Source organism: Calonectris borealis, chromosome 4, assembly GCF_964195595.1.
Source record: "Calonectris borealis chromosome 4, bCalBor7.hap1.2, whole genome shotgun sequence".
NCBI classification, from domain to species: Eukaryota; Metazoa; Chordata; class Aves; order Procellariiformes; family Procellariidae; genus Calonectris; species Calonectris borealis.
Window position 1 is genome coordinate 79,585,920 of NC_134315.1, and position 26,728 is coordinate 79,612,647.

The 26,728-nt window shown below is 36.7% G+C and overlaps 1 protein-coding gene across 2 annotated transcripts in view; it reads left to right on the forward strand.

Annotated features, from left to right (window-relative positions):
- The window catches only part of PDE5A (phosphodiesterase 5A), a 65,791-nt gene that overhangs the window by 31,382 nt on the left and 7,681 nt on the right, over positions 1 to 26,728 (forward strand). The window contains exons 8-20 of one of the 2 annotated variants that reach the window (XM_075150255.1): positions 1,374 to 1,482; positions 4,684 to 4,768; positions 8,285 to 8,460; positions 9,928 to 9,987; positions 15,148 to 15,294; positions 17,611 to 17,736; positions 19,089 to 19,183; positions 22,528 to 22,615; positions 23,746 to 23,846; positions 23,941 to 24,018; positions 24,908 to 24,971; positions 25,551 to 25,625; positions 26,149 to 26,232. In XM_075150255.1, the coding sequence (XP_075006356.1) occupies positions 1,374 to 1,482; positions 4,684 to 4,768; positions 8,285 to 8,460; positions 9,928 to 9,987; positions 15,148 to 15,294; positions 17,611 to 17,736; positions 19,089 to 19,183; positions 22,528 to 22,615; positions 23,746 to 23,846; positions 23,941 to 24,018; positions 24,908 to 24,971; positions 25,551 to 25,625; positions 26,149 to 26,232 (1,288 nt within the window). The remainder of the gene's footprint in view (positions 1 to 1,373; positions 1,483 to 4,683; positions 4,769 to 8,284; positions 8,461 to 9,927; positions 9,988 to 15,147; positions 15,295 to 17,610; positions 17,737 to 19,088; positions 19,184 to 22,527; positions 22,616 to 23,745; positions 23,847 to 23,940; positions 24,019 to 24,907; positions 24,972 to 25,550; positions 25,626 to 26,148; positions 26,233 to 26,728) is intronic. The other variant, XM_075150258.1, reaches the window with a different exon arrangement.

The following is a 26,728-nucleotide window of genomic DNA, read 5'->3' on the forward strand; positions in this document are numbered from 1 at the left end:
TTATATTAAATTTAATTCCATATATTAGAAAATTATGTCCAAAGTGTGTGGCTTGAGCAAATAAAAACTGTTGAGCTGTATTATGATTTTAGACAATGTACAACCAGACAGTACAGAGGTACTACAGGCTAGTAAGATCACAAGGTGAAAGAGAAAGTTCCTGTTTACTTCCTCTTCTACACTATGGGAATGGTAAAGAGAATTTACCCTTCCTATTCATTATCCCTTTCATGGTTACTGGTTAATGGACTCAAAATATAATTTATTGCTTGCATGGGCCATCAGTAAATTATTTCTCATAACTGATAGAGAAGGAATCTTGGAGGCTTAATTACCTATCTGAATCTTGTTCATGAGACAGCACAATTATACGCCAAGGACTGTACTATGAGTCAACCATTGGAGTTAGAACTTCTGCTGTGCTTGAAGGGCACGATTTTGGGCAATAGCAGAAATATGGTAACATGGATTAGATGGGAAGTATTACTTTACATAATAAAATTTCAGGCTTATTATGTAATCAAGGACCCTGAATCAAACCCCAAATCAGACTGGTTTTCAGAATTGTGGGACATTGCCTTGTATAACCAAGTTTGCGAAATAGCGAAATAATAATTCCCTTCGTCCAGCACTGTGAACATCTTTACACCAGAAGGATAACTAAAGTCAAGTCAAATGTCAGAGGGAAACTACAGGAGCTTGATGGGAGTAGGTTTATTATTAGGACATATGTCCTGCTCCAAAGCAGGCAAAAGGTCCAAGAGAATTGAAATGCCTTAATTAAATACATCGTGGCTAAAAAAGGAGGAGATGATTGATTCTGTAAAGATATTTTCTGTCCTGATTTGGAATAAACAGTTCTATTTCAGTAACAGAATTCCTATGCAACGGATTGTGCCTTTACTTTTAAAACAAGTTTGAAATGAACTTAGAAGCAGAAAATTCAGAAATGTTACCTGCTGCACTCCGTTTAAAGAACAGGTGAATTTCATCCAGTATTGATTTTTCAAGTGTATCAGATTTGTGAATGGAGTTTGTTTTCAAAAAGTTCTGTTTATTTCAATATAAACCCAGTTGTTGATTCTTTATCTGTCATCTGCATAAACTGTACTATAAATTTGTTTATTTCTTCAGTTTCGTGTTCAGTGTTAACGTTGTTGAATATTAAAGAAATGGTGAAACGTGTAAGTCAATCCACTCTGCAGTTTTGTGATGACAGCTGGATTAGGATACAGGATTTGATCTCAACTCCATTATATATCTATTGGTTATATGCTTTCCTCATACAGGAAAGGTACTACAATTACCTGCTTTGCATAATGAAATGACCCATTTTCATACTAAGCACGTAATAATAATGTTGTATCCTTCAGAGACTATGATACAAACAAAATCAATTACATGTATGCTCAGTATGTCAAGAATACGATGGAGCCTCTCAACATCCCAGATGTCTGCAAAGACAGAAGATTTCCCTGGACAGTAAGTAAAAATAAGCTTAGATTTGAAATTCAGAAATGGAAAATGTTTTTCTGTTTACCTTTCAAACCTTTTTTGTTTCCCCCCTATTATTTCTACTAATTTAATGGTCACAGTTAGAATTATGCAAACAAAAAGAAAGGTACATTTGCTTGATAAAATTCATTACCAGTGAAGAAATGGTACAATACTCACACAGTGAGCTGGGTGGCCAGGGGAGGGATTTATCCCTACAGCCATTATTAAAAAAGCCTAACATTAATTTGTCAGTAAATAGAAAATGCAATGTGGAGAGCTTGCAATATGTTCTATGGAAAACATTTAAGTGAAGAACAGTTGGAGGTTTTCATAGTAATCCTCAGTAGTTTACTGTGAGTGTTAGGAGGGTCTCAGAAGTTCCTTCCCTTTTATCCTCTCCTTTCCCTTCTTGTTCTGGCAAAGATTAATGTTATAGATGCAAGTTCTTTGCTGTTTTGGGGAAGGAACAACTTCACTTTTCTTTTGGAGCTTTTGCTTCACACTTCATCAAGCATAAGCTTCTGGTATGGCGTACTACTGAACATACAGATAGTGGAGAATTAGGAGGGAAGGTCACTTGGCAAGACTCAGATTACAGTCAGGTTGCCTTCAAAGTCATCATCAACAAAAAGCAAACTTGTAATTCTGTATTTTCCTGTCAATGCAGAAACTAGAAAGATGTCTGCTCTTCTTATTATATTTAAGTGTGTTGGCTAGAGGGGCTCAGGGAGAGGGTAATAAGAGAGAGAGGAGTTATTATGATCAGCAGATAGGTTTTTACCAAACTCTGTTCTGAGATGCACAATGAAAAGGTCAGAAAATACAGTGTTCAATGTGATTGTTCCACTGACTGGAAAGAAGGGGCAGGCTCATGGTGGGGAGCTGTGTTGCTTCCCTTTTTCTCTGTGCAGGGTTTATGCATGCTCGGGAGTGGGTTTCTATGAAGGATTGAGCAACACAGGAATGGAGTGCTCACCACTTTGCAGGACAGGGCCCAAAGCTATCTTTACTGCAGGAGTGGAAGTAAAACCAGAATCAGACGGATATACTGTATTAGATCAATAAAGAGGTGATTATTTTGAAGACATTTTATTTTAAAATTAATACGTTGAGAGTCATCCAAACAACTGTTTGTCTGAAACAGGCCTTTCACTTTGTCAGTAGGGTTAGAGTTCTTTTGCATTTTGCCCTGGAACCTAGATGACTTACACCTTATGCATGTAAAAGAAACTCATAAAAAGAAAATAATCGTACTGCTCGAAGGAATTTTAGATGTTTTTCAACACACAATGGCTGCATCTCTACCACTGTGTAGGAGCAGTCTCAAGGCAGGGCTGTAGGCTAAATGTTTTGAAATCTGATGAACCCTGAAATGAAGGAAATCCCAGGTGTACCTAGTGCCCTAGAAACCCTGGCTTCCTTCTTTCTTTGGAGGACATTCAACAGCATACTTACCTTATGAAAATAACTTTGTGCTTTCTAAATGTGTTGGTGGCCTCAGCTACCTAGATCGTGACATGAGGCAGAACAACAGCTTGGGTTTATTCGTGGAAGAGCCGTGATGTTGCCTGCCTCAGGTTCAGGCCACTTACAAGGACAGTACGGAAGCCAAATGCTAAGCTTCAACAGTCATATGTATGTGAACCAACAAAGTTAGTGCAGTGGAGACAAAGTGCAAATACCTACAAGACTCCTTAAAGGCATTTAAGCCTGTTTTTCTTAATCTCCTTCTTGTTCATTAATACTGGGTCAGGCATTTTTATTAAGCACTGTGCACTATGGTCTTATCTCCACTCCAATCCAGTTTGACTTTCAATGCATCTGAACTTTACCATGAAACAGCAGGTTCTTTTCAGGGTAGCCACAAACCAATTTTCATGCAAGCTTGACTTTGTGTTTCTCAGCTGCCTTTGCTGGAGAGGTCTAGGGAGAGATGCTGATTCTTATATCTCTTTTTACAGCTGATTTCACAGGTATGTCACAGTTCAGAAAACAGCAAATCCTACTCTTGAGTTATTCCATATACCCTCTTGATAATGGGCTACTATTAAGTAGTAGTACTTAAGTTCCTGAAGTCATGTAAAGTATATGTAAAGTATCTGGCATGATGTATCCTTTAATGTTTTCTTTAAAGAATCACATTTCTTATTGCCACTTGTAAGCATTATAGTGTTTGTGTATTTGCCTGCAAAGAAACTGTCTACAATCCTTGCACAGCACCAGAGAGCAGAGCAACAATAGTAAAAAAACCCAAAAATAACCTTTTGAAATATTAGTGTGTACCCATTTTTTTGTGTCACATACAATTAAAGATTGGACCAAATGTACTTCTCGGCAACTGCTACGTTATTCCGGGAGCAGTCAGAGCAGAACTAGGTCCTTTTCTCACCAGGTGTTTGAAAAAGATGTATTGTCTTTTTGTTCCACCCTTCCACTCTTTCACCCCCCAAATAAATTCAGTTTCCTTCTCTTGGAGCATGAGACATGATAAAAGGTCTTTGGAATACTGCAGAATGTTGACCTAGTTGGTAGTAGTTTTCCGGCCTGTTGTTCTTTGGATCATAATTTGGTCTCCACTAAGCCCCCTTTCATTGCATTGGTGGATTAATCAAGGCATCTCAAACAAACCAGAAGAGTTTATGAAAATTTTAGTGGCACAAAATGCACAGTTAGCTTAATGTCAGGTAGTTACTCTTGTTTTATGACATCTGTTCTTTACATTGCCATACTGCAAGTGAGGGGATATGCTGGAAAGGGGAGAGGTCAGTTCCTTTTACAGCTTATCACCTGATGAGAGTAAAAAGGTGCCCTAAGCCCATCTGATCTCTTTTCAGCTGCACTGAGTGGAACACTTTGTCTTGGTGCAAAGCTGTCATTTTCATGGAAGTGGTACCTTCTAATGAAAGAACCTATTATAAAATTAGCACATTTTTAGCACAATTACACAAGTCACTGTAAACTCCTACTGAATGAAAATTATCATCATTACCTGTATTATTATTCACCAAAGCTTGTATCAGATACAGTGTTTATTATACCATCCAGCCAAAGATGTGCAAACTCTTTGAAGACTGGTTGCTTTTTGAAGGAGTACGTAAGCCAAGAATAGCTCTACAGCTTTTTCACTTCAGCCACTTCAACATTAGTCTTTAAAATTGTAACTGTATTTTTTTGTTTGTTTAACAGAATGACAATGCAGAAAATGTAAGTCAACACATAAAGAGTTTGCTGTGTACACCAATAAAAAATGGGAAAAAGAATAAAGTGATAGGTAGGTATCTCTACAAAAAATATTTTTATACATTTCATAGAAATATTTCTGTGCTCCACAGTAAAATCTCAGCAACATGGAATCTCAACCCAGGAGAAAAGATCCTTAATTATCATGTTTTCAACTAATAATTCCACTACAACTTTGACTGTAAATTGCTTACCTAATAAGTTACCAAGTGTCTGCAACACTCTTGTGATACTTCACCATTTTTATAGCTTCTTTGCATTTGAAAATTTTCTGTACGTAAAATTATTTTCATTGCTTCCTGTTCAGAGAGTCAGTTACCACTCTTGCTTGTATAGATCTTTTACAAGGCAGTGAAAGGGATGATGGTGCTTTTGGAAATTACCAGGACTTTCCTGACCCATAAGGAGTAGAATGAGTGTCAGCCTGCTTTCCCGGCATCATAAGTTCCACAAGCAAACAGAACATAAAATATACTGATTCCTAGATAGCAGCATGAATCCAACTTCCTCAGCTTTACAAAATTTGGCAAGTAAATGTTAAGAATTCCAAGAATGCATTTTTTTTAATGGTCTTCAAATAATTTTCCTTGAGAATTATGGCAAAACCGCATAACCCAATGTATATAGTAAATATGAGGTCCCTTTCCCATGAAGACAGATCTTTTTTTTTAACTCCTGAAGCAGAAAGAGAAGCATCATTTTTACCTAATGGAGTTCTCTGAAATTTATTTTGATATCAGCTTCTTTAATGAGTTCTTTTATTACTTTGTTTTAAATATTCTACCAGACCCTAGAAGACCAAGATGAAGATTGAACTGTGAGCTTTAATTAGAGATATTTCACTATGCTGTTAGCTACTGATAAAACAGTTGCATCTGATCTCACAGGTTTTTTCTATTCTTATTTTCTGTGGAAGTTCAAACTGAAAGTTTCAGTCAGGCCACCCATTTAGATGGGTTTTTCAAATCTGAGTAATTCTCGGGAAATGTTCTTTGAAGTCTTTTAAGGTTTCACAGCCTGCCTAATGTTCAGATCTTTAATAGGGCAAGGTCAAGAAGTTGCCTTTGAGACAACACCCAGAAGTTCCTTTAGCATACTATATACTATGTAAGACTATTATTATAACTATACTGTTTTATTTTTAAGATTAGTATACCCAAAATCAGAATTTGGGAAGTAGGGTGAGCAGATGGGCATGGGGTGGGAAAAACTGTCCACAGCAAAACCAAGCAAATCTTACTGGCAAGAAAGATGAAAAGAACTTTTTTATTCTCTTGACCTGTGCATTTTTCAGATATGTGGTGAAAGCTTTACAGAAACTTTCTGTGGTTTTATAACTATGTCCCAATAAAAGACTTTTGAGTTCCTTTAACTGTAATGTATGGACCCCTCAGTGCTTTGGGGAAGCTTTTGAAAAAGGTTACAGTTAAAGAGTCTTAAGTAAGTACATAGTATATTTACTGCAGTTCTTTCATTTTTTTAAGAGACATTTACGTGCATCCAAATGCTGTGTCTTCTAAGAATTTATTTGCTTTTGTGGCTGATTCACTGTTGAGTCTTAATCTTGTGTTCATTACATCACAGTTGCTATGGAAATAATTATAATGTCATAAACAGTACTAAACAGAGATCTGAAAGTGAGTTTCATGAGATTTTCCTATAGAGTTTTATAAGTCAGCTTCTTTTTTCCAGGGAAAGTTAATCTTGTTCTTAGTGAATCCTTATTTGCTGGGATTATATATTTTTACTATCATTCAAGTATCTAGTAATTTCATTCCGTTAAGGTTCAGAATCCTGTCTGCAATATTCAGATACCACAATCCCTGCCACAATAGTTTACAGCTACAGTTATAATATTCTTACTGATCTCTTTAGAGGAGACTGATATTAAAGTAAGTTCCCCAAACAGAATGTAATTTGGAAACAGGACAATGTTACATTGTCACCAGACATTAAAACCTCTATGTGCAAGGCCAGTGTTCTTCTAAAAACACAGTTTGCACGTGTGTGCTACATTCTTTTCCTCAGTTTTTCTACCTACTGTAACAGGGAAGATGCACACTTGCTCCCTCAAAGACTTTTTTTCCTTTTAATTAAAAACCTCAATGAGATTTTTAGTCTGTAAATATGGAGTACTAAAATGCTGGAAATACTTTCATATAAAAAATTATTAGCGCTGACAAGACCTTACAGTAGCTGCTGATTATGTTCACTGTTGGTACTGCTGTAAAATAGTATTCATTATAATTTCTTCCCTACCCATAAGCAGAGAGCAAATCTGGCCTCCCTGACCTTACGGTGGCAAAGTGTAAGGCCTTCAGATTTTGTTCATATGTCCTCTGTAAATTAGGAGTACCTCTCCTGACACAAGAAAACCTAAAAATTGTTAAGAGTGTTCTGGAAACACCATGCTAAATAGTTATCTTCTCTTTTGCTAGTTAAATACATATTTAATATTTTACTCTTTCTGCTGCAAAATGTTCTTCATAAAGTATACAAACTGGGACGCAATAGCAATGTATAGAAAATTAAGACTTTTTCATTTAGTAATTTTTTTCAGAATTTTTAATTTGCAACTATTATTTTCACTGGGATGATTATGAGTGAGAAGACATTTGGACTCATTTAAGACAATATTCACCCCCAAAGCAGTTTTGGCCAAAGACAACGTATTCTTACTATGCAGCTGCTTTAATTAATATTCTGATTTCTTAGCAGAAACTGCCATCCAGTAGGTAAAACTAAAGTGAGGTATATGTGAATTTCCCTCTGCTTAAAATGGTCTCAGAGATTTAAGCTGCAGCAAGGTTTGGTAGAAGTTACATGTCAGACCTTTCAATGGCACGTGCACAGAAAAGTCCAGAAATTCTTAACAGAAAATAAACAGATGCAACTATCAACAAGTTCGAACCTAACAAACTGAATTCAGTAAGATGCTTTTCAATGAGTTCAGTAGTTCTTGGAGCAGGTTGTAATTCAATCACATCCTCATAGAATCAGCGAGTATACTTCAGCTTTGAGCCTCAACTTGGGTATTCTCTGTTTAGTTCATTTATTTAAAAAAATTTCCAGTACTGACTCAAATAAGGAAGTGAAAACTCTGTGTACCACTGTTCTGACTTTCATAAATGTTCTTTTGGCATGGTTACAAAAATTTAATTAGCCTCCAAAGGACAAATTGTCTTTAGGGATTAAATCAATCTAGAATACTATTAATAATAAAAGTTAGGATGAAAACGACCCCAGAATTTCACAAGATAATCAAGTCTGTAAAGCCCTACATATTTGTTTTACAAATCCTAATAAATACTTCTGAGTCTACTAAGTAATAGATAACGTTTTAGCATTTATTCTATAATACAGTAAAATTACTCTAAAAAACTTCAGGGAGAATCGTACAGCACTCCTGTATGTCACTTTTATGGTGGTTTATACTGTAGGCTAAACTGTCCTAGACTTAATTTTTCTCCTCATGTTCCAAACAATACGTCATATGTTGGCAGTTCTCTGTATTATTTCTTTTAATTTCTGGCATATCCTGGCATAGGGGTTTGCCAGCTTGTGAATAAGATGGAAGAAAACTCGGGCAAAATCAAGGCTTTCAACAGAAATGATGAACAGTTCCTGGAAGCATTTGTCATCTTTTGTGGCTTGGGGATCCAGAACACACAGATGTACGAAGCTGTAGAAAGAGCCATGGCCAAACAGATGGTGACATTAGAGGTGAGCTCAAAATCTAGGTGGTCCTTAATTAGCCCAAAACAGATCCTAATTTTCTGCAGACCCTGTCTGTGCTACACATAAGTGCAGCTACTCACATGGATACTGAACAGAAATTGTTCTCCCCCAGGAGAACAGCATTTGGCCTGTGGAGTTGCACAGGGATTTTTCTGCTTGTTTCTGTATCTGCCAGCAGACTATTTGATTTGGTATTGTATTTTAACTTTACTTATGAGATTTAGTGGTGAGCTGAAGGCATCTTTTCCTCTACACGAGGCTACACATTGGCAACATAGCAGGTTTGTTCTGTTGCGTAGGAAGAGGAAATGGTTTGGGGGATTAGGGGGCTTCCTTTTCTTGTCTGAGGTTTTCTGTGATGATTTTGGCTCAGTCTTTTAGACAAACCAGTTTTTGGAGTAACAGCAGCATTATTGTAGGTTTTCAGCAATTTCCTCAGGCTCCATCAAACCATATCAAGATGAATGTCATCTGGTCTCAGCCTTTGAATTGGTTACTGTTAAGTTTAATAGCTAAAGAGGGCTTTAGTCTGAGAAGCTGAATTACTCAGAGGTGATAACTTGAAGCTCAAAGTGAAAACTTTGTAGCCTTTGGATCTCCTCTAACATTTATTATGTAAACAGAGTATTTGCAGAATTGCTAAAATGGGGATTTTGTACCCCATAGCCTCTAAAAGAAATGTTACAACTCTCAAATAAACCTGTATTAAGTCATGTTAAATAAAAAGGTGGTAACATTATTGTAAAAATACTTTCAGTGCTTTAAAAAAAAGAGCTGTTTGTTTATATGGCAAATTAGCAATTCTCTCTCCTACTATAACACTTTATAGATAATACAGGAAGTCCAGACAGATTACAGGTTAGTATATAAGATGGCTTCTTTACCAAAAAAATCGGTCTCTAGTTGCTAAAAAAACTCCATAACATTTTCACGTCCTGTGTTCTCAACAGCTAAAAAATATGAGCTTAAATTTTGTTAATTTAAAACAAACATATTGTCTTTCAGACTTTTTTGCCAAGTTTCAGTTAAGGCAAAACTTTCTTTCATGTCTGAATAAACTCCTGAAAGGATTATTATGGCAACAATGTCAGGCTCATAATTATAGCTGTTTCATGTATTATTTATGTTTGAAAGTGGGGCATGAAAACTTTCCAAAGAGAAAATCAGAGTTCTTTGCTCTTTTATAGAAACTATTTACATTTTCTTGGCCTAATTATCTCAAGAAGATTCTGTGCTGTGGGAGATTTGTGAAAGCTGCAGATATCTCCCCATATGCTTTCAGAGGGCTCCCTTAATACCAGTGCAGGCCCTGCACGGACATTAGATTTCATCAGCAAATGCAATGCAATGCAATGCAGTGCAACTGCAAGCTGAAAATTCTGCTTTAGGAAAAGTACCTTTTTATCACATTGCTCTTTTGTTTGTGTAAGGGCTGCTTTTGTCTTTCTGTAGGTTCTCTCATACCATGCTTCTGCTGCTGAGGAGGAAACGAGGGAGCTGCAGGTAACAGCGGTAATTGAATTTTTTACTATTACTTTAGAAATATTCCATTAATAGAACAAAGGGCAGGCGTCCTTTACACAGATGTGATCCCTAAACACGCAGAAGTGCATCTTCCAGAAATAAAAATTACAGTGAAGCTTAAACTGATCGGTTCCTGAGTTGAATCAATACATCACATAAAAGGGAGACATTACAATGCCTACAATGAGAGACACAGGTTGGCCAGAGAGCTGCAATTACAGGCGAACCAGAAGTATACTGACCACCTTTCTCATGAGTTTAAGGGACAGTAACAGCTGATGCAATGTTAGTATCAACTCACAATGATGAAGTATTTCAGAAGCAAAATGTTGAGAACTCTTCTTACTGCAGCTAAGTCTGAATGTTGAATATTTTATATCTTTGGTACCTTTCAAGCATCCCAAGTATGGGTGCAGCTTTATGGCCTTACACAGAAATTCTCTATTTAATTGTTAATGCAACAATTTTTTTATTTTTATGATTACTTTTCTGTGCAGTGTCCTGTTCCGCTCATGTTTAATTCTGTTTTTGGAAACCACTGCCTAAGGAATAACTATAGCTATGATTTCAAGCGTAGTTCAAAGCACAGCCTGTGCTTAGTCTCTCCAGTTCTCTCTGTTGGAGCAGACATTTTGGGGAAATAGCATCACCCTTGCTGTACAAAAAAAAAATGGGAGGGATGGAGAGGAAAGTAGACTGCTAAATAAAATAGAACCACGATAAACCTAGCACTGAACCAGTGTCCACCTCTACTGCTTAACTGTCCACGTGCTTCCTAGAACAATCTCGACCCATGTCAGCCACCACTTTCTAAGGCGATACCAGAGCACATAGCACAGGCCATCTCCAATAGGCAGAGTGGGTAAGTGCACCAGATTTGGCTTCCTCTGAGGTCTTGCAGCGCTCTTCGAGCAGGTTTTGCACCCTCAGATATTCCACATATCCTCACGTCACATCCCAGGGCATGAAACAAATACCCTTATTTTCATGCTATGAAGCCATCACTCTGAATTTTAACAGAGCAATCAGATTAGTTCAGATAATTTGAGCTGAAAAAAGAAAACAGGCACTAAAAATAAGGGTATATTACAACTTCAGGGCACCACACGGAGCCCAAAGCAAACCATGGACCAAGTGCTATGTAGTATGGACATATCAGTTTGTGGCATTTCACCTCATTGCTAGAGAATGATCCCTGTCCTGTTTTATATAGCAGTATAGATCTAACCACCTCATTGATTATTTGGTTTCTTCTTTGTGCTTTTGTGTACAAGATACCTAATTCAGTGACCATTCCTAAAATTGCTCCTTTAGGCATTATTCTTTTCTTTAGAAAGCTTAATTTCTTTCTTTGGTGCCACATTCCACTACTTTCATTACTCAGAACTTCCCTTATGGCATATAGACTTTCTAATTGTGTTGTCTTTTATGAAAGTAGTTCTCTTCTGCTTTTTTCCAGTTTATTTTTCTTTGTAAATTGCAATGATTTAATTTCTTCATAGTTGTCATTCCTCTTTCTTCTCAAGAACAGAGAGCAGCTTAGATTTCAACGTGAAATTTGTGATGTCTGTTGCACAAAAGAAAACACTGATCCTTGATTTTTTTTTTTTCTCAATTACTGACTGAATCTCAATTACTGATGAATGATGGCCACAAAACATGTATCTTCCCCAACTGAGAGACAGAACCTGTATTAATGGCAGTTCCCATTGGTTTTAGGAGCAATGAAGACCATAAATTCACAAAGCAATGAGGCAAAATTTATCCTCAAGTATTTCAGTGGGCATCACAGAACTCAATTTAGTTTTGGAAGCCGCTCTTGACCCTTGAGGATAGAGCACTCCTTAGCCCTTGAATGTTTATGTTGTTCTTCTCTAAAAATCTAAAGACGCTCTTGTCTTTTCAGATGTACAGCTTTGTAGTACAAAAAAAAATGTAGTTCTTTTTATTATTTTGTAACTAAACACAGTGTAAAATTTAGTATAAGAGCTTTCCCCTACCTAGGACACATGCTGTCGCAAAGTTACTCAGCAGAATCAATGGTATATCAAAATCGATACAGGACTTGAGCTTTATAGCATAATATTGGAATTGATACTTGTACTTACTATCTTTGAATCATTACAGTTAATATATACTTTATTAGTGAGACATGGCATTGGCAACAGAAATTACTGCAGTGTGCAAGTAAAATTTGTGACTTATCAGCAAGTGGTTTCTCTAATTTAAAACTATAGCTTTCAAATACATTTAATTTGTGGACTCCTGAAAGGTTTAGAATGGAGGAGCAAAACCTTACAGACAGAATTTCAACCTACTGACAATAGCCTTGGTTTTCTTCTTAATTACCCTATGATGAGACGCGATTACAGACCCTTACCCACGTGGTACAGTCACATGGTTAATACTCCTGCACTGCAGTCTTTTAGTTGAATCAATTAAAACCTTATTCCTAAAACAAGGAAAAGAGACAAATCTTGCTCTTTAAATATCTGTTGTTAACACATACCCTTTCAGATACAGGATCATTGCTGCCTTTTTTCCTTTGTCTTTGTACACACAAAGTAGAACACAATTAAATGTTGCAACTATCAACCTCTGTCATTTTTTTTCTGAAACTATTTGCTGTTTCTGCGCATTGATAAAGGTAGTCAAATTTTTCACTTTCATCATCATTTCCACATACTACAGAATGTCATATTGCATCAGTCACCTCCTTTAAGTCTGGATACTGTTTGCAACCTGTGTTTTATCGTATAAAGCAAATGAAACAAAGCGAAACTGTTTATAGTTGCCACTCAGTTACCACAGTGGTCCCACATTTTCCTTAGCCTTCCTTTTGCTGCCAGTGTATTTATAGAAACCATTTTTGTTGCCCTTCCCATCCGTCGCCAGTTCCAACTCAAGCTGAGCTTTCGTTTTCCCATCTTCATCCCTGCACACTTTGGTAATATCTCTATATTCTTCCCAGGTAGCCCATCCCCACTTCCTCCTTCTGTGTACTTCATTTTTTCATTTGAGCTCCCTCAGGAATTCCCTGTTCATCCATGCTGGCCTTTTACCATGCTCGCTTGACTTCCTGCATGCCAGAATGGACTATTCTTGTACTTGAGGCTTTCCTTGAAGGTAATGCCTTGGTGTATGAAATGAAGTTATAAGCTTTATCTGTAGGTTTTTCAACCATAATAGAAGACAAGTTTTTAAAATTATTTTCTATACTTAACCAGGTAATGAAATGGAGTCACTAATTAATTATTCACTACTAATTACTATTAATACAATGCCTATAGTAAGCAATAGTAATTAAAAAGTCACAGTTACACAAAGAGGGGAATTAATTGGCACATTTTCTTCTTTTCTTGACTATTTCATGCTCCTTATAATATTCCTGAGGTGGAGGAATTGAGCAAGAGGTTGTAGTTTGGTCAGTGCTTACAGAAGCTGACCATAGCTCAATAACTTGAAATTAAAATAGCTGGTTAACTTTTATGCTGCAAAACAGGGGGCAGATAGCCCTACTGGCTTCAGTAAGTGAAAGAGGAAATCTCTAATCCAGTTAAATAACACTTGAATAGCTATAGAGTGCAGTTTTTTATGTCTCAGCTGAAATGAAACTTACTGTTGTGGCTGTCAAGAGCAGGAGATCAAGGAAGGGAAAGATAAATTATGAATGAAGTCAGAACACAGGCATGAGGTGTTCTGTTGAGCTCCTACTGTGTCCTTCCAGCCCCTTTCCTCATGAAATACCAGACTGTAGTTGCAGTTTTTCAAAATTATGTCATTAGAGTTTCTGAATGGTTGCATTATTTTCCACTGAACATACAGGCCTGGTGGTTCTTTCACATGCCTATAGGTGAAATACCAACCACATGAATCCAAACTGAGGGACACAAAATTACTGGTACAAGAAATGTGTAAGAATGTTGGAATTTTTTTCCTGTGTAAATACTTTCATGACTTTCTGATTCTGACATAATCTTTCATAATCTTTCATGACTTTCTGATTCTGACACGCAGGAAAGATAACAGCAAACTTATATGGAACAGAGATCGATAGACATAGTTATAGGGAGAGCTGATTTGCATGCTACATGTAATAATACTGTAGTTTATGACACATGCTTCTTTTCAGTGTCTCAGCCTTCTAAGACACAGTTCCCCATGCTGGAGAAATGTTTTCCCCTAGAATTACAAAGAGGAAGATAAACACATAGGTTTATTTCTTTGACCATTTCAGTTTTACCTGATTTTCTTTTAAACCACACTCATATTGAGGTGAAACAACTGTAAAGAAGTAGCACTAAGAACTCCACCTTCTATTTTATGAAAAAAATGATACTAATTTTTCTTCTATAGTGTAAGACTTACCATTTATTTTGTTAGCAACCTTAACGTGTATTTTGAAGGGCAACCAATACCTATACTCTGAATTTTATAATTAGAAAAAGTAGAGTTGTAATATGTAGAGTTGTAATACATACAATACATGGAGATATTGCTGATAATAAAAGTTACAGATTTTTAAAAAGTATACAGTTGGATTTTTTTGTCTACTTTATAATTTCAAATTTCACATTGAAGGTTTATGATTGTACTCAAATTACATCAAAAACATTGTCCAAAGGTTTTAAAGATTATTGATCACAGGTGAACCCTAATTTTTCAGATTTCTAGCCCTCAGAAAGATCTGCCTGTGGACGTATTCCGACTACCATAGTGCTGAATGTGGATTCTGTTAGGAATTCTGTTCTACTGACATCTCTTCCTCACCATTTTTAGAAAAATGACAACAGTTACAGATTTTGATGTCTGCACGTCCGTAAAAACAAACATATAACTCCACTGCCTTATTTTCTCAATCTCTCAATTTCATACATATTCTTGGTTACAATTTGCCTTAGATGATTTAGATAACAGACTGACCAGGTAATCCTTTCCTTATGCTCTTGATCTATAGAAAAGTGTGTGTTAAATCTAAACAAATAAGGTAATGTTAAACAAGAAAGGCTAAAGAAAGATAAATGAGAAGTAATCATCAGGTTTCAGTATAACGTGAAGGTAAAATTTAGTATCTCACTACTTCTCTGTTGAAAAAGCAGATATTTATGTTAGCTAAGCGCTAAGTTGTGTTCTCTTATTCTTCTCTAGGCTGCTGTAGTACCATCCGCACAATCTCTCAACCTAACTGACTTCAACTTCAGTGATTTTGAGCTATCAGATTTTGAAACAACACTGTGTACAATTCGAATGTTCACAGACCTCAACCTGGTGCAAAATTTCCAAATGAAATATGAGGTATGAATGCTGTCAAATGCTGCTTCACATAAAGAGACAACTTAATTATTAGAAAATCAGGAGAATAGTGAAACGAGCCTACAGTAAATATAATTGGAAATCTGTATTAGAGTAGTTAGCATCTAGGAAGGTATATAAAGTGGGCAGTACTGGGGTTTAGTTTGGTTCTACTGAATGACTAATAATTTGGTTAATGGACTGTAAAATGCTTTTAGACAACTTGGGGAGTGGACTTGGTTAAAATTCAAATGAGTTTGAAAATGTGTGGCAGTATTTCAAAACCAGCAAGAATAAATATGTAAAAACTAATGAAAACAGTCAAATACATAAATTAAAAATGGTAAACAAAAGAATGGCCAGTGGTAACAGAGAAAAAACGTTTCACAGCTACTAGTATCAGAAACTGTGTAAAAGTCAATAATGGGCCATAGTAGCAAAAAGGGACAAATTTCATTCTTTACTGAGAGAGTGTATTTAAGACTCATGGAGTAATTATATTGTAGCTCATATTTGAAGAGACACACATTAATTTTAAAAAATAACAATTTAGGAGATTGAGCAAAGTTTGAATTAATTAAGCTGGTTTTCTCCAGAAAACAGAGTATTGAGGAGGGAGATGATAGCAACTTCTCAGTAAGTGAGAGACTGTTATAAAGAGGACAGTAATATTGTTCTCTATGTCCATATAAGGTAGTAAAAGTAACTAGCTTAGTCTTTCCCCCACAAAAGATTAATTAGAGCTTAGGGGGAACTTTATAGTTATGGAGATAGTAAAGACTGAAACAGATTACTTACGTGGGCTGTGGAAATTTCCCTGAAGGCTTTTACCAATAGATCTAGTTGTAGATATGCATCTGTCAGAGGTGATCTAGACAGGTATTCTTATTTTGCTTCTGGCCCTGGAGGCAGACTAGATAATCTCTTAGGCCTCTTCCAGTCAATACACACAATTTCTATTTGTAAAAACCTTCATTTTTAAATACTTTATTTTTTTCTTTATATATTTTTCAACAAAACTTCCAAAATTCAGGGTCAAGATGCAAGATTAATTGAGAGGAGTTCACAGGCAAAGAAATTATTAAAAGAGAACAGGTATTTTTTTTCTAGATCATCAGTTTATAGACCAATTTAGATTAGTAGTGTTTAAGGGCCGAAAGGAGTAATGTATTACCTAGTCTGATCTCTTGAATATCCCAGTACTTAGTTTCACCTTTGTAGTAAGGCCAAGAACTTGTACTTCCTTAAGGGATATGTCCCAACAGAAGAAAGGGAGTCAGGTAGCCCAGTAATGGGTGGGCTTCTAGTTCCTAGTGGACAATTGTAAATGGATTTGCAAAATCAAAATAACACCATGACAATAGACACATAATTTCACATCTCAATAGAAGCAAGAGAATATTGACAGCTTTGAAGCTACACTTTCAACTTTCTATACTACAGCTAAAGAAAACTGGCAGTAGCCTAGCACTCCTTTTTTAACAGTGGAAAGACAGAGAATACTGCTGCTTTTGTCTGTGTGGAATTGTTTATGTGGGTGAATGATACTGGATTTTCATTTCTGTCAGTACAACATCTTTCACTAGGAACACTAAAAATTTTCTTGAACAAACCAAGGCCTAGATTCTCAGCCAGTATTTAACACGGAGCAATATTCTGTATCCATTTAAACCAAGGAACCTGTTCTAGTACACATCAAATTACTATCTGACCTTCATACCTTTCACTTTCTTAGAATTAAAGTATAACCCACCATTTGTAATACTGTTGTGTAAAACATCCAGGACATACTTTCTTCCTGCATAAAAAAATACTACCCAGCAATATAGTAATCGCTCTCTTTCTATCATACTTATTTGCTTTCCAAAGTCCACTTCTGCTTGTCTTTTGACAAGCTGATATGAGGGAAAAGCCACATGTTCATTATCAAAACAGCTCTTAAGAGAACTCTGTAATTAGAAAAATCAATTTTCTCTATCAAATATGTCATTATAAAGAAGGATTTTTTCCTCCCAGTTAGCTCAACATAACTCAGTTTCTGAATTAACAGCAGTGCATCTGACACTAACATTTAGCTATTAGTAATAAAAACCCAAACCCACAAGTATACTCAATGAGAGGCTGAACTAGTGGCTGTAAGCATATTCTTATCTATGTTCACAGTTACAAGTATGTTATATTTGAGGTTAATTGAGTTAAAAGGAAATTTTTTCTGTAAGAGAGAGAGTTTTCAAGCGGGATAAGAGAAAGATTTGTTTTCATAAAAAGAATAGACTTCTAATACATTTACAGTTAACTATGTGATGCTGTTTCTTAAAGGTTCTCTGCAGATGGATTTTAAGTGTAAAGAAAAATTATCGGAAAAATGTTGCTTATCACAATTGGAGACATGCCTTTAATACAGCGCAGTGCATGTTTGCTGCTTTAAAATCTGGTAAAATTCAGGTACATTTTGCTGTTTCTACATTAAGAATCTTCTGGCTAAAGAAATTCTATAATGATGCATATTTCTGATTGTCATGTCAGTAAAATGTTCATCATTCCATGATATTGCTAGTGAAATCAAAGTATTTCTGCTGAAGACTTCCGGCTTTAAGGGCTTGGTTTGTGAAATTGTTGTCATGTTGTTATGTACCCAGTTTCAGTTAAATCCTCTGGAAATGATCAGGTGGATGTTCCCAATGGGAATATCTCAAATAAGGCACATACATGATGATGTCCTTTTTTAAAGTAAATGCTTATGCTACAAGCAAGTCAAAAAGGTGGAGAAGAAAAGGACTGACCCTATTTCAGGATATTTCCTTATAATACTCAACAGGAATTTTTTTAAATTCAAACACAGAGCTGGGTACAGCTTTAGATAAACAATAGAACACTTTTTGGAAATAAAGATTTAAATGCTCATTTCAATGCTTTTGAACAATGTTTCAACCTTCCACTTAAAAGACACATAATAATTTAATAAACAACCTAATCATGCTTATTACAAATACTGAAGGGCTAGATGATACCCAAAATAAGAAAGATATTGATTGAAGATTTGTCCAAAATATGTTTTTAGGTTTTGTTTTTATATTCTTGAAGAAAACAAAATGTTTCTGTTCATCCTGAATTAGCGTGTTTCTTCAGTTTGATTACAGACAATTGTTATTAGTTGGTGTATACTATTTTACAGTAAGCACTTCTGAGAGAATAAATAAATCCTATTTGTAGACCAAAACCCAATACCAATAATGAAGAGCCATTCCCTTCCTCTACAAACTTTGTCTCACTGAAAAAAAAGACAAAAGGTGCTGGAAGAGACAAAGGCAAAGGCTTTCATATTCCTTCTCTACTGAAATGGATGTGGTAGTTTTGCTCTGTGTGTGGTCTAGCAATCTCTGATGATCCTGATAGCTTGCTTGCTATTGCAACTCCCTTGAGGTAATAGAGGAGCTGAGCTAAAAGTCATGGGGCCAGAATTTAAAAAAATTCCTCATGCTCTCTCTTTGCTGCCAGGTGACATTATGCAAGTCACTTCCTCTTCTTCGGTATCAGTTTTCTCATCAGTATATATAGGGCTAGATGATGTTCCCTCTGAAAACTGCATTGAGCCTATGGAGAAGATTATTACTGTGCATCACAACTTCAGAGATACCCCTTATTCTCAGCATACCATTTTATGTCCTTGTCCTCCTTGGGCCAGAACTGTATCTGCTTATGTGGGTAAAGACAGGACAGCAGATATAAAACACATTGTGCAAAATAAATCCCCATCACAAAGCTAACTGACTTCTTGTATTACTCTTCACATATAGAGCAAACTGACTGACTTAGAAACACTGGCTTTGCTGATAGCAACTCTAAGCCATGATCTGGATCACAGGGGAGTGAACAACTCTTACATACAAAGGTAAGTAAGTCTGAGAGAAGTTAAATAAAAACAAATGAATATCAAAATCACAGAGCTAAATTAAGTACAACCTAATTGATTTGATGACGTGAGGCTGTGCAAAGAAGCAGGTTTTTACAAAGCACTAAGTGCAAGCACAGCCAGAAACATTCAAGAGTCCAAAGCAAAGATGCACAACCTCAGTTGTTGACTAACTATGACAGCAGATGAAGTGAACTCTTTGTAGACTGTGCAGGGGCAGCGTTTTCCTGCTCCTGTTCCAGATGTCCCATCCCCCATTTCCCATACAGTGACAGCGAAAGCTCCCAGCTTCTAAGGGACAGCATGTAGGAAACATGCAGCTTTTCAGATTGCTCCCTGCCCAACCAGCTGTTCCCCGTCTAGCCTGGGACAGCACAGAGCTGAGATCTGCAGCCAGCTGATACAAAGGTGTCTCCCTACCATTTTGAACTCTGATAGTTTAACTCATGAGTTAGCCGTGAATTCTAAGTTGATTTGGATAAGATACATATTTAAAATCACATTAAAAATGTATGACTGTTTTGCATTGATTTTGGGTTATCTGTACTCTTTAATCAATTCTGGAATTACAGAAAAACCTTTACAACGCAAAAAGTCAAAGTATGTTTTAAAAGCGTGAAACAAAATATTTTTACTAAACAAAATGTTATCAAAATGAAGCATCTGATCTCTTCTAAAATTTTCTCCATATTTTATTTTTTAACCAAAAATACTTGGTTTTTTAGAATTTATTAATAATTTCAGATCTGACCAAAACGTGTTTTTCAGTGAATTTAGTATTCACTTCAAATGACAGTATATGATTCTTCAATTAAATAAATAGCTTGACTTAAAACATGGTATAATGTGATTACTGTGATATGGCAATGTGTCCTGATCTGACCAGAGATGGGGAAAAGATACGCAGAAACGTATACTTGTATCTTTTTCTGGCAGAGTTGGAGAGTGGTTTTGAAGCTACCTTTGGAAGAAGTGGTCTGCTGTTCTCGCTGTGTGTAAAGTAAGATACTAGCGGAGGAAAAGTTTGTTTGAGGCAGAGAATACTGAAAAGCAGAAAATAAGTAAGCTGATGCAGAATTCCTGCCTTTCAGATATATGTTCAGAATAACACTAACACTGATGTGTAAAGCAAAAAAAACCACAAACCCCCAAGCCCCACAAACTGAAAGAGTAACCTTTTTCTAGTTCCCTAATAGGGGATTCCAGCAGTAACTGTAGCCTTGCAGTGATTGGAACCGGTTAGCTATTTTTTGCTTTATTTATTTAAAAATAAATTTCCTGGAAGACATCTGGAGATGCGTCATCTCCTCTCAAAAATGTCCTGGGAAAGTGTCATAGACAGCAAAATCTAACATTCGCACATGCTGTGAAGTGGAGATGATTACAGCTTAATAATTCTTTTTCAATAGAAAGTTCCATGAATTTTGTTTTTAAATCCCTCCTTTAAATCTAAATGAAAAGTTATTTTTTCCAGGAACGGATCCCTTGTGTTTCTTCCTTGGAAGCAGGGACAGTGGATACTTAGCACATGATTCTTTTCTTAAGCAACAGGGTTTCAAAAATCAAAACGGTCCTGGTAGTAGAAATGACAGGAAATGAACTGCTTAAAGGTCTTTTGGTAGATATGCAGGGGTTTTATTTTCTTTTTCTTCTAAACCCACACGTAAAGTAGGCAAGCACAGAGTATGAAAACTGCATAACCAAACCACTGTGTTCAGAAAGCAATGGTGTCCTTTGGCCTGGCATGGTGGTTAACAGAAATGCTGTGTACTACAGAAGTAGGACCCGGGTTTATTTCCAGCACTTGTGTCTTCCCAGACAGCTAAGGTCTGTAAGTACTGAGCAAGCTGTAGTTTGGTGCAGTACTTGGGAAGATAACCTAAGATATTTCTCACATATTTCTCTCTTCAGTCAGGATGAACTTTAGGGGACACAGTATGCATCCCACTTAATGGGAATTTCACCCAGCATGTGTTGGCACCATCCTACAGCTTGTTTCCTTACAGAAATACGCAAGCGTATTTGCTCTATACTCCTTTTGCAGTGGTCTCAGAGGAGGTGCTGGGCAGCCAGCCCATAATCCTCAGGGGCTTGCATCCTTTAATCTCCCTTTCCGCATTTTTGTTTGTCTTTCCATCTTTCTCTCCACATTTTTGTGCTTCTTAAATCCCTGGAGTCTCCTCTTAGGACTTTTATTTGAGTCTCTGTGTGCACTTATATAGGGACACAATCCTGCAACCACTAATTCATGTGAATGATCCTTAACCATACAAAAAGTCCCATGGAACTATATGCTAAAAAAGAATTTCTGAGATGATTAAACATTTGTGGGTCAGATTATAATTAGAGTAATAGATTCAGGATCAGCAGCAAAACAGACTTCCAAAAGAATCCCAATTTAGTTGAAGAGATGACATAAGCAACATGGGACCAGGGGCTGAAAATTAAGACACAGTAGCAAAAGCTAAGAACTGTATTATGCAATGAGGAACAGGGGAAATTAGAAATCCTCAGAGAGGAGGAGTTTCTGTATTTTGTCTAAAGCTACTCAAACAGTAAATTCTATTTTCTAGACTAAGATAGCTTTAAATTCTCCATCCACACAGTTGGTTTCACGCTGTTTTTCACTGCCTGTAGTACAACCAACATCTTGTTTCCCTTCTGGATTTTACCCCAGGCAAAGGGTAGGTAACGATATTGCAGTAGTTTGGTCATGAAGAGAGTGGTGATGAATGAAGTACCAATACAGTTACTAACACTGGGAAATTACTTGATCAACATTTTGGGCCCTGCACCAGAGTCCACTGAGGTCAGCAGGAATTCTTCCCGTGGTATCGGTGGGCTTCCGATTAGACCTGCATTATTACTTACAAGCTCAGTAGTTGAGCTGACTAAATACGCCAGGCAGGTGTTTAAAATGTTACAAAACCCAAAACTGTCACTTAAATTTTGCTTGTGGATGAGCCTTTCTTGTTGCCTTTCCTTTTCATACAAGAACTTTCACTCTTTGTAAAACCTTGTATTACATTCTCACTCCTTGCGTGCAGCTAGTCTCTACAGGTAACGGAAGGCAGAAAACTATAGAGTTGTCAGTAATCTGACAAAGTAACTGTATTGTGTTTTTATCTGTACTCCCCCTGCATCCTTCCAAATGTATTCATTTCTGTTACACAGAAGGGGGAAAAGAACTGGTTAAGAACAAGCATGGGTGGGTGGAGGTAATGAGAAGATAATGAGAAGAGGACATTAAAAGGGAAGTTATTTCTGAATTAGTAGTATGTTTAATTTGATTTCTCCATCTGATGGGTCTTTTTACTCCTCAGAAGCGAACATCCGCTGGCTCAACTGTATTGCCACTCAATCATGGAGCATCATCATTTTGATCAATGCCTTATGATCCTGAATAGTCCAGTGAGTGCCACATTTTTGTGTATGCTGAAGGAAACTATTCCCTATTTTACTTTTTATTTTTAGCTTTTGGATAGATTCCCACCCTTATACATTCCTAAGTGATCTTTATTCCTTTTTGGGTAAAGAAAGCAAATGCAGCAGTTTTGAAATCACAGTTCCATTGCTGAGTGCCACCAAACCTTTCCAAGTTGCCTGATAAGGGAAGCCTTGCTAATATCCTTTTGACTACCTGCTTCCTTGGACCAAAGGAAACAAAAGACTTTGTGGCCATTTGCATGACCTCTTATGAACCACCAAACAAACCCAAGTCCTTGCTCTCATTTCAAAAAACATTCGGGCCTACACATATACAAAGCAGTCCTGATGAGACCAAACCAAACACTGCTAATGTTGACATTCCAAAGTGAAGCCAAACCTAAGTTAAGTAAATATGCAAATAAAACTACATTCTTCTTCTTTTATATGATTAACTAATTCTAAGACCAGTTATTCAGCATGCACAATCATTTCAAAGCAGTGTATTTTCACTGCTCATTTCATATCACAGGTATGGTACTTCCGGCATCCTTTGTGTTGTAATGATTCTTTCCTATTCAGACAGGAAAATATGGAAAAAAAGTGGAGCCAAGTTTGCCATTTCACCAGCTCCATAGTGCTTTGGTCTAACGGTCGGCTGCTGAGCTTATATTTCTATGTAATAGCTTGTTATTTATGTCGCTTCATAAAAGGAAAATATTTTCGTGAGGTGTATAGGCAGGTACTGGAATCTATTATCATTCCTCTGCTCCGGGAGGGGGCGGGAGAGGAAAGAGAAATGCTATGATACAGCTAGTGGCAGATTTAATTTTGATGAATGAAGTGGACTTAAAGGCTTTGATACTGCTCTGCTTGCAGTTTCATTTTGTAATAGTCAATTATAATGCTGTTGCTGTGTGGCTTTCTGCCATTACTCAAGAAGACTGGAATTTTTACTTCTAAATTGGGGAATCTGCGAAAGGAAACAGGGTAAAAGAATGACATCAGATATCAGCAAGCAACTCATAATGATTTAGTATCCAAGAGCCATTTTAGCAAACTGGTGTGCTGTTGCCCATTTTACTGATAACACTGGTTTTGTTTTTTTTGTAAAGGGAAATCAGATTCTCAGCAGCCTTTCCATTGAAGAATACAAGGCCACACTGAAAATGATAAAACAAGCCATTCTTGCCACAGACCTAGCACTATACATAAAGTAAGTCAGAGGCAGGTTTAGCTGGACAGTCATTGCTGGATGTTTGCATTGTGTCAGCATGCTGCAAAACCTTTTGTTTTAACTTCTGTTAAAGGAGGAGAGGAGAATTTTTTGAACTTCTAAGGAAGAAGCAATTTAATTGGGAAGATCCTACACAGAAGGAACTATTTTTGTAAGTAAAAGCAGAATGATTAAGAAGTCAGTTAATATTATTAGGTACCCAATTTTCCATGCCATGTTGCTGTGAATTTCATTAAAACCAGCAGATCTGTGTGCTCTGGGCCTGTAAAAACTGGCACTGGCACATAGGTCACTGAATGACTGCCTGTGTCTGAATAACTAAGTCTGCAACCTGTACAATAAACTTTGTTAAGTAGCACATGGAGTTATATAAGCATTTCTGTTCTTCCTAGAGAGTGTAGGGTTCCTGTCTAGGTAGCATGTTCTTTTGCTGTTGATACTTTATACTTAAATATTGAATTGCTGAAACCAATAACTAAAGGTTCAGGACAGGCAGTTTGTTTTGAAGCTGATTCCTTACTGGCAGTGAAGGAAAAAGAAGATTTAGAATAGAAACACATATTGTAATGCACAGAGACAGAAAACCAGGCTTACATAGGCTGTCTCAGAAAGGAAGGATGCTATATTTCAAATTCAGTGCCTTTAAAAATCAGTCTTAATTTAGTCATGTTCTATGTCTATTTCTATTTCAGTCCTTGGCCCTCATCCTGTCAATAAAGATGGCAGTCACTGCTAATGTCAGAACTAAATAAATGTGCTGTCTGTCCAGTACCAAATAGAATGAAACAGTTCATTTGACATGAATCCACCAAATGAGCCAGTCCAGATTTGCTAATTTCTGTGTGCTCATTTCACACAGGTGAAAGCCTACCACACCATCGAGCCTTGGATACCTTTATAACCTTGCTTTAATTTCACTTGTTTTCCTGACTTCGATGCTCGTTGGAATTTTATATTCTATTTTACTGATCACTTAACTTGGTGGCTACATACATTTCACAATACAGTAATTTATAGATTTCTTTCTGTTCTTTCTACAGAGCAATGCTGATGACTGCTTGTGATTTATCAGCCATAACCAAACCATGGCCAGTTCAGCAACGGGTATATGCTTAATTTTAAGATTTGCTAAATACAAACTCCATGTAACAGCTTCTGCTTCCTCCATCCAGTCCTTATTGCAAAGGCAGTGGTGGAATGCAGAGCCTTAGGAAGCAATCCTTCAAAGTGCTGTATGTGGATTGAAGACTTTCTCAGGTCTTTGTAGCAAGATCTGTGCATTTAGCTATGTCACCATGTTAGCAGTAATCTGAAGGTAAATCAGGAATCTTTGTTCTTCCCAACAATTCTGTCACTACAAGGCAGTCAATTGATACAACACAATAGTATCAGCTGACCTTTTTCTATGTATTGATCATTCCAACTGTTATCAGTGGCAAGATGCCTGTGTGCCATTTTATTCACTTTGCTTTGTCAGAGTAAGTATCAGCACACGCAGGTGTTTTGTTTGTACACAGATGTGCGCATGAAGAATTCTGAAAGCTAGCTGTTAAGCTGGAGAGTCTCATTATGGGGGGTCCCAATTCAATATATCCTAAGGAGAGACAGGAATCACAGGAAACAGTTTTGATTGTAGGTAGCAAGCACACTTTTAGAGCTCTCAATGTGTGAAATCTCTTACAGATTGCTGAGCTTGTAGCTACTGAGTTCTTTGATCAAGGAGATAAAGAGCGGAAGGAACTCAACATAGAACCAACAGTAAGTGGCAGAATCATGCAGAATCACCTCTTTCAAAATGGCTTCTACAAACAGCACTTCACATTCCTTTCAAAAACCACAATTTCTCCCACTGACCAGAATATAGGACCAACTCCTTCCCTGTCTTCCTACTAGTCAGTTTTCTTCTGTGGTTCCCAAACACCAACAGCGTATCAGTGTCTCTGAGCCAGAAGCACAGACAGCATTATTTCTTCTAAATCGGTATTACTAAATTGTCTAGGAAATACACTCCTAAGTTGGTACCTATTTGCAACCTATCCAAAAGCAGTAAGCTTGTCTATTTGTCTAACTATTTGGGCTCTGTCAGTCCAAAGACAATCTCCTAAGGCAAGTCATGCAGTCAAAACCCCTGCATTGTAACCTATGTACCGATACCCTGCTGTGCTGAGCTTGCTGTGCTTTTTAAGGTGCTGCTTTTTAATTCCAGCCTGTCTCTTTGGTTTTGGTTGGGTTTTTTATTTAATGCATTTAAACACAGAGCTTGTTTACTTCTTATCTGCAGGATCTAATGAACAGAGAGAAGAAAAATAAAATTCCCAGCATGCAGGTTGGATTCATAGATGCTGTTTGTTTGCAGCTGTATGAGGTATGGTGCCTAAGAAAGAATTGCAAATACTTAAAATCAGAACTGTAGCCTCTAATAGAAGCAGATTTAAAATTAATAAAAATAAAATAAAAAACTAGTCCATTAGTTAAAAAAGATTTTTTTGTAATGTATTACATATGGTTCATTATTCAGTTAAAAAAATGATTATTTTGGTATTTTTCATTAATGGTATGTTTGTCTGATTAATGTATTTTGTTACAATTTTTAAAACCTGGTGGTAATTGCTGTGCTCTGTGCACTGGTGTTAGATCCCTATAGAATATCCCCTATATTCTGGATTCCAGCAGCTCCAGTGAGCTGCTGTGATCATCAGGGAAAGTCACAAAACTAATGTTTTGTTATCTAGGAAAAGAATGGTATCCATGTAATACACTAATAAAAAGTGTTGTTTAAGAGTTTTAAAGAATTCAGAATTCTTCATGCAAAAGGTGATATGCTATGTACAGGAAATTTACCCGAGTTTAACATTTCCCAT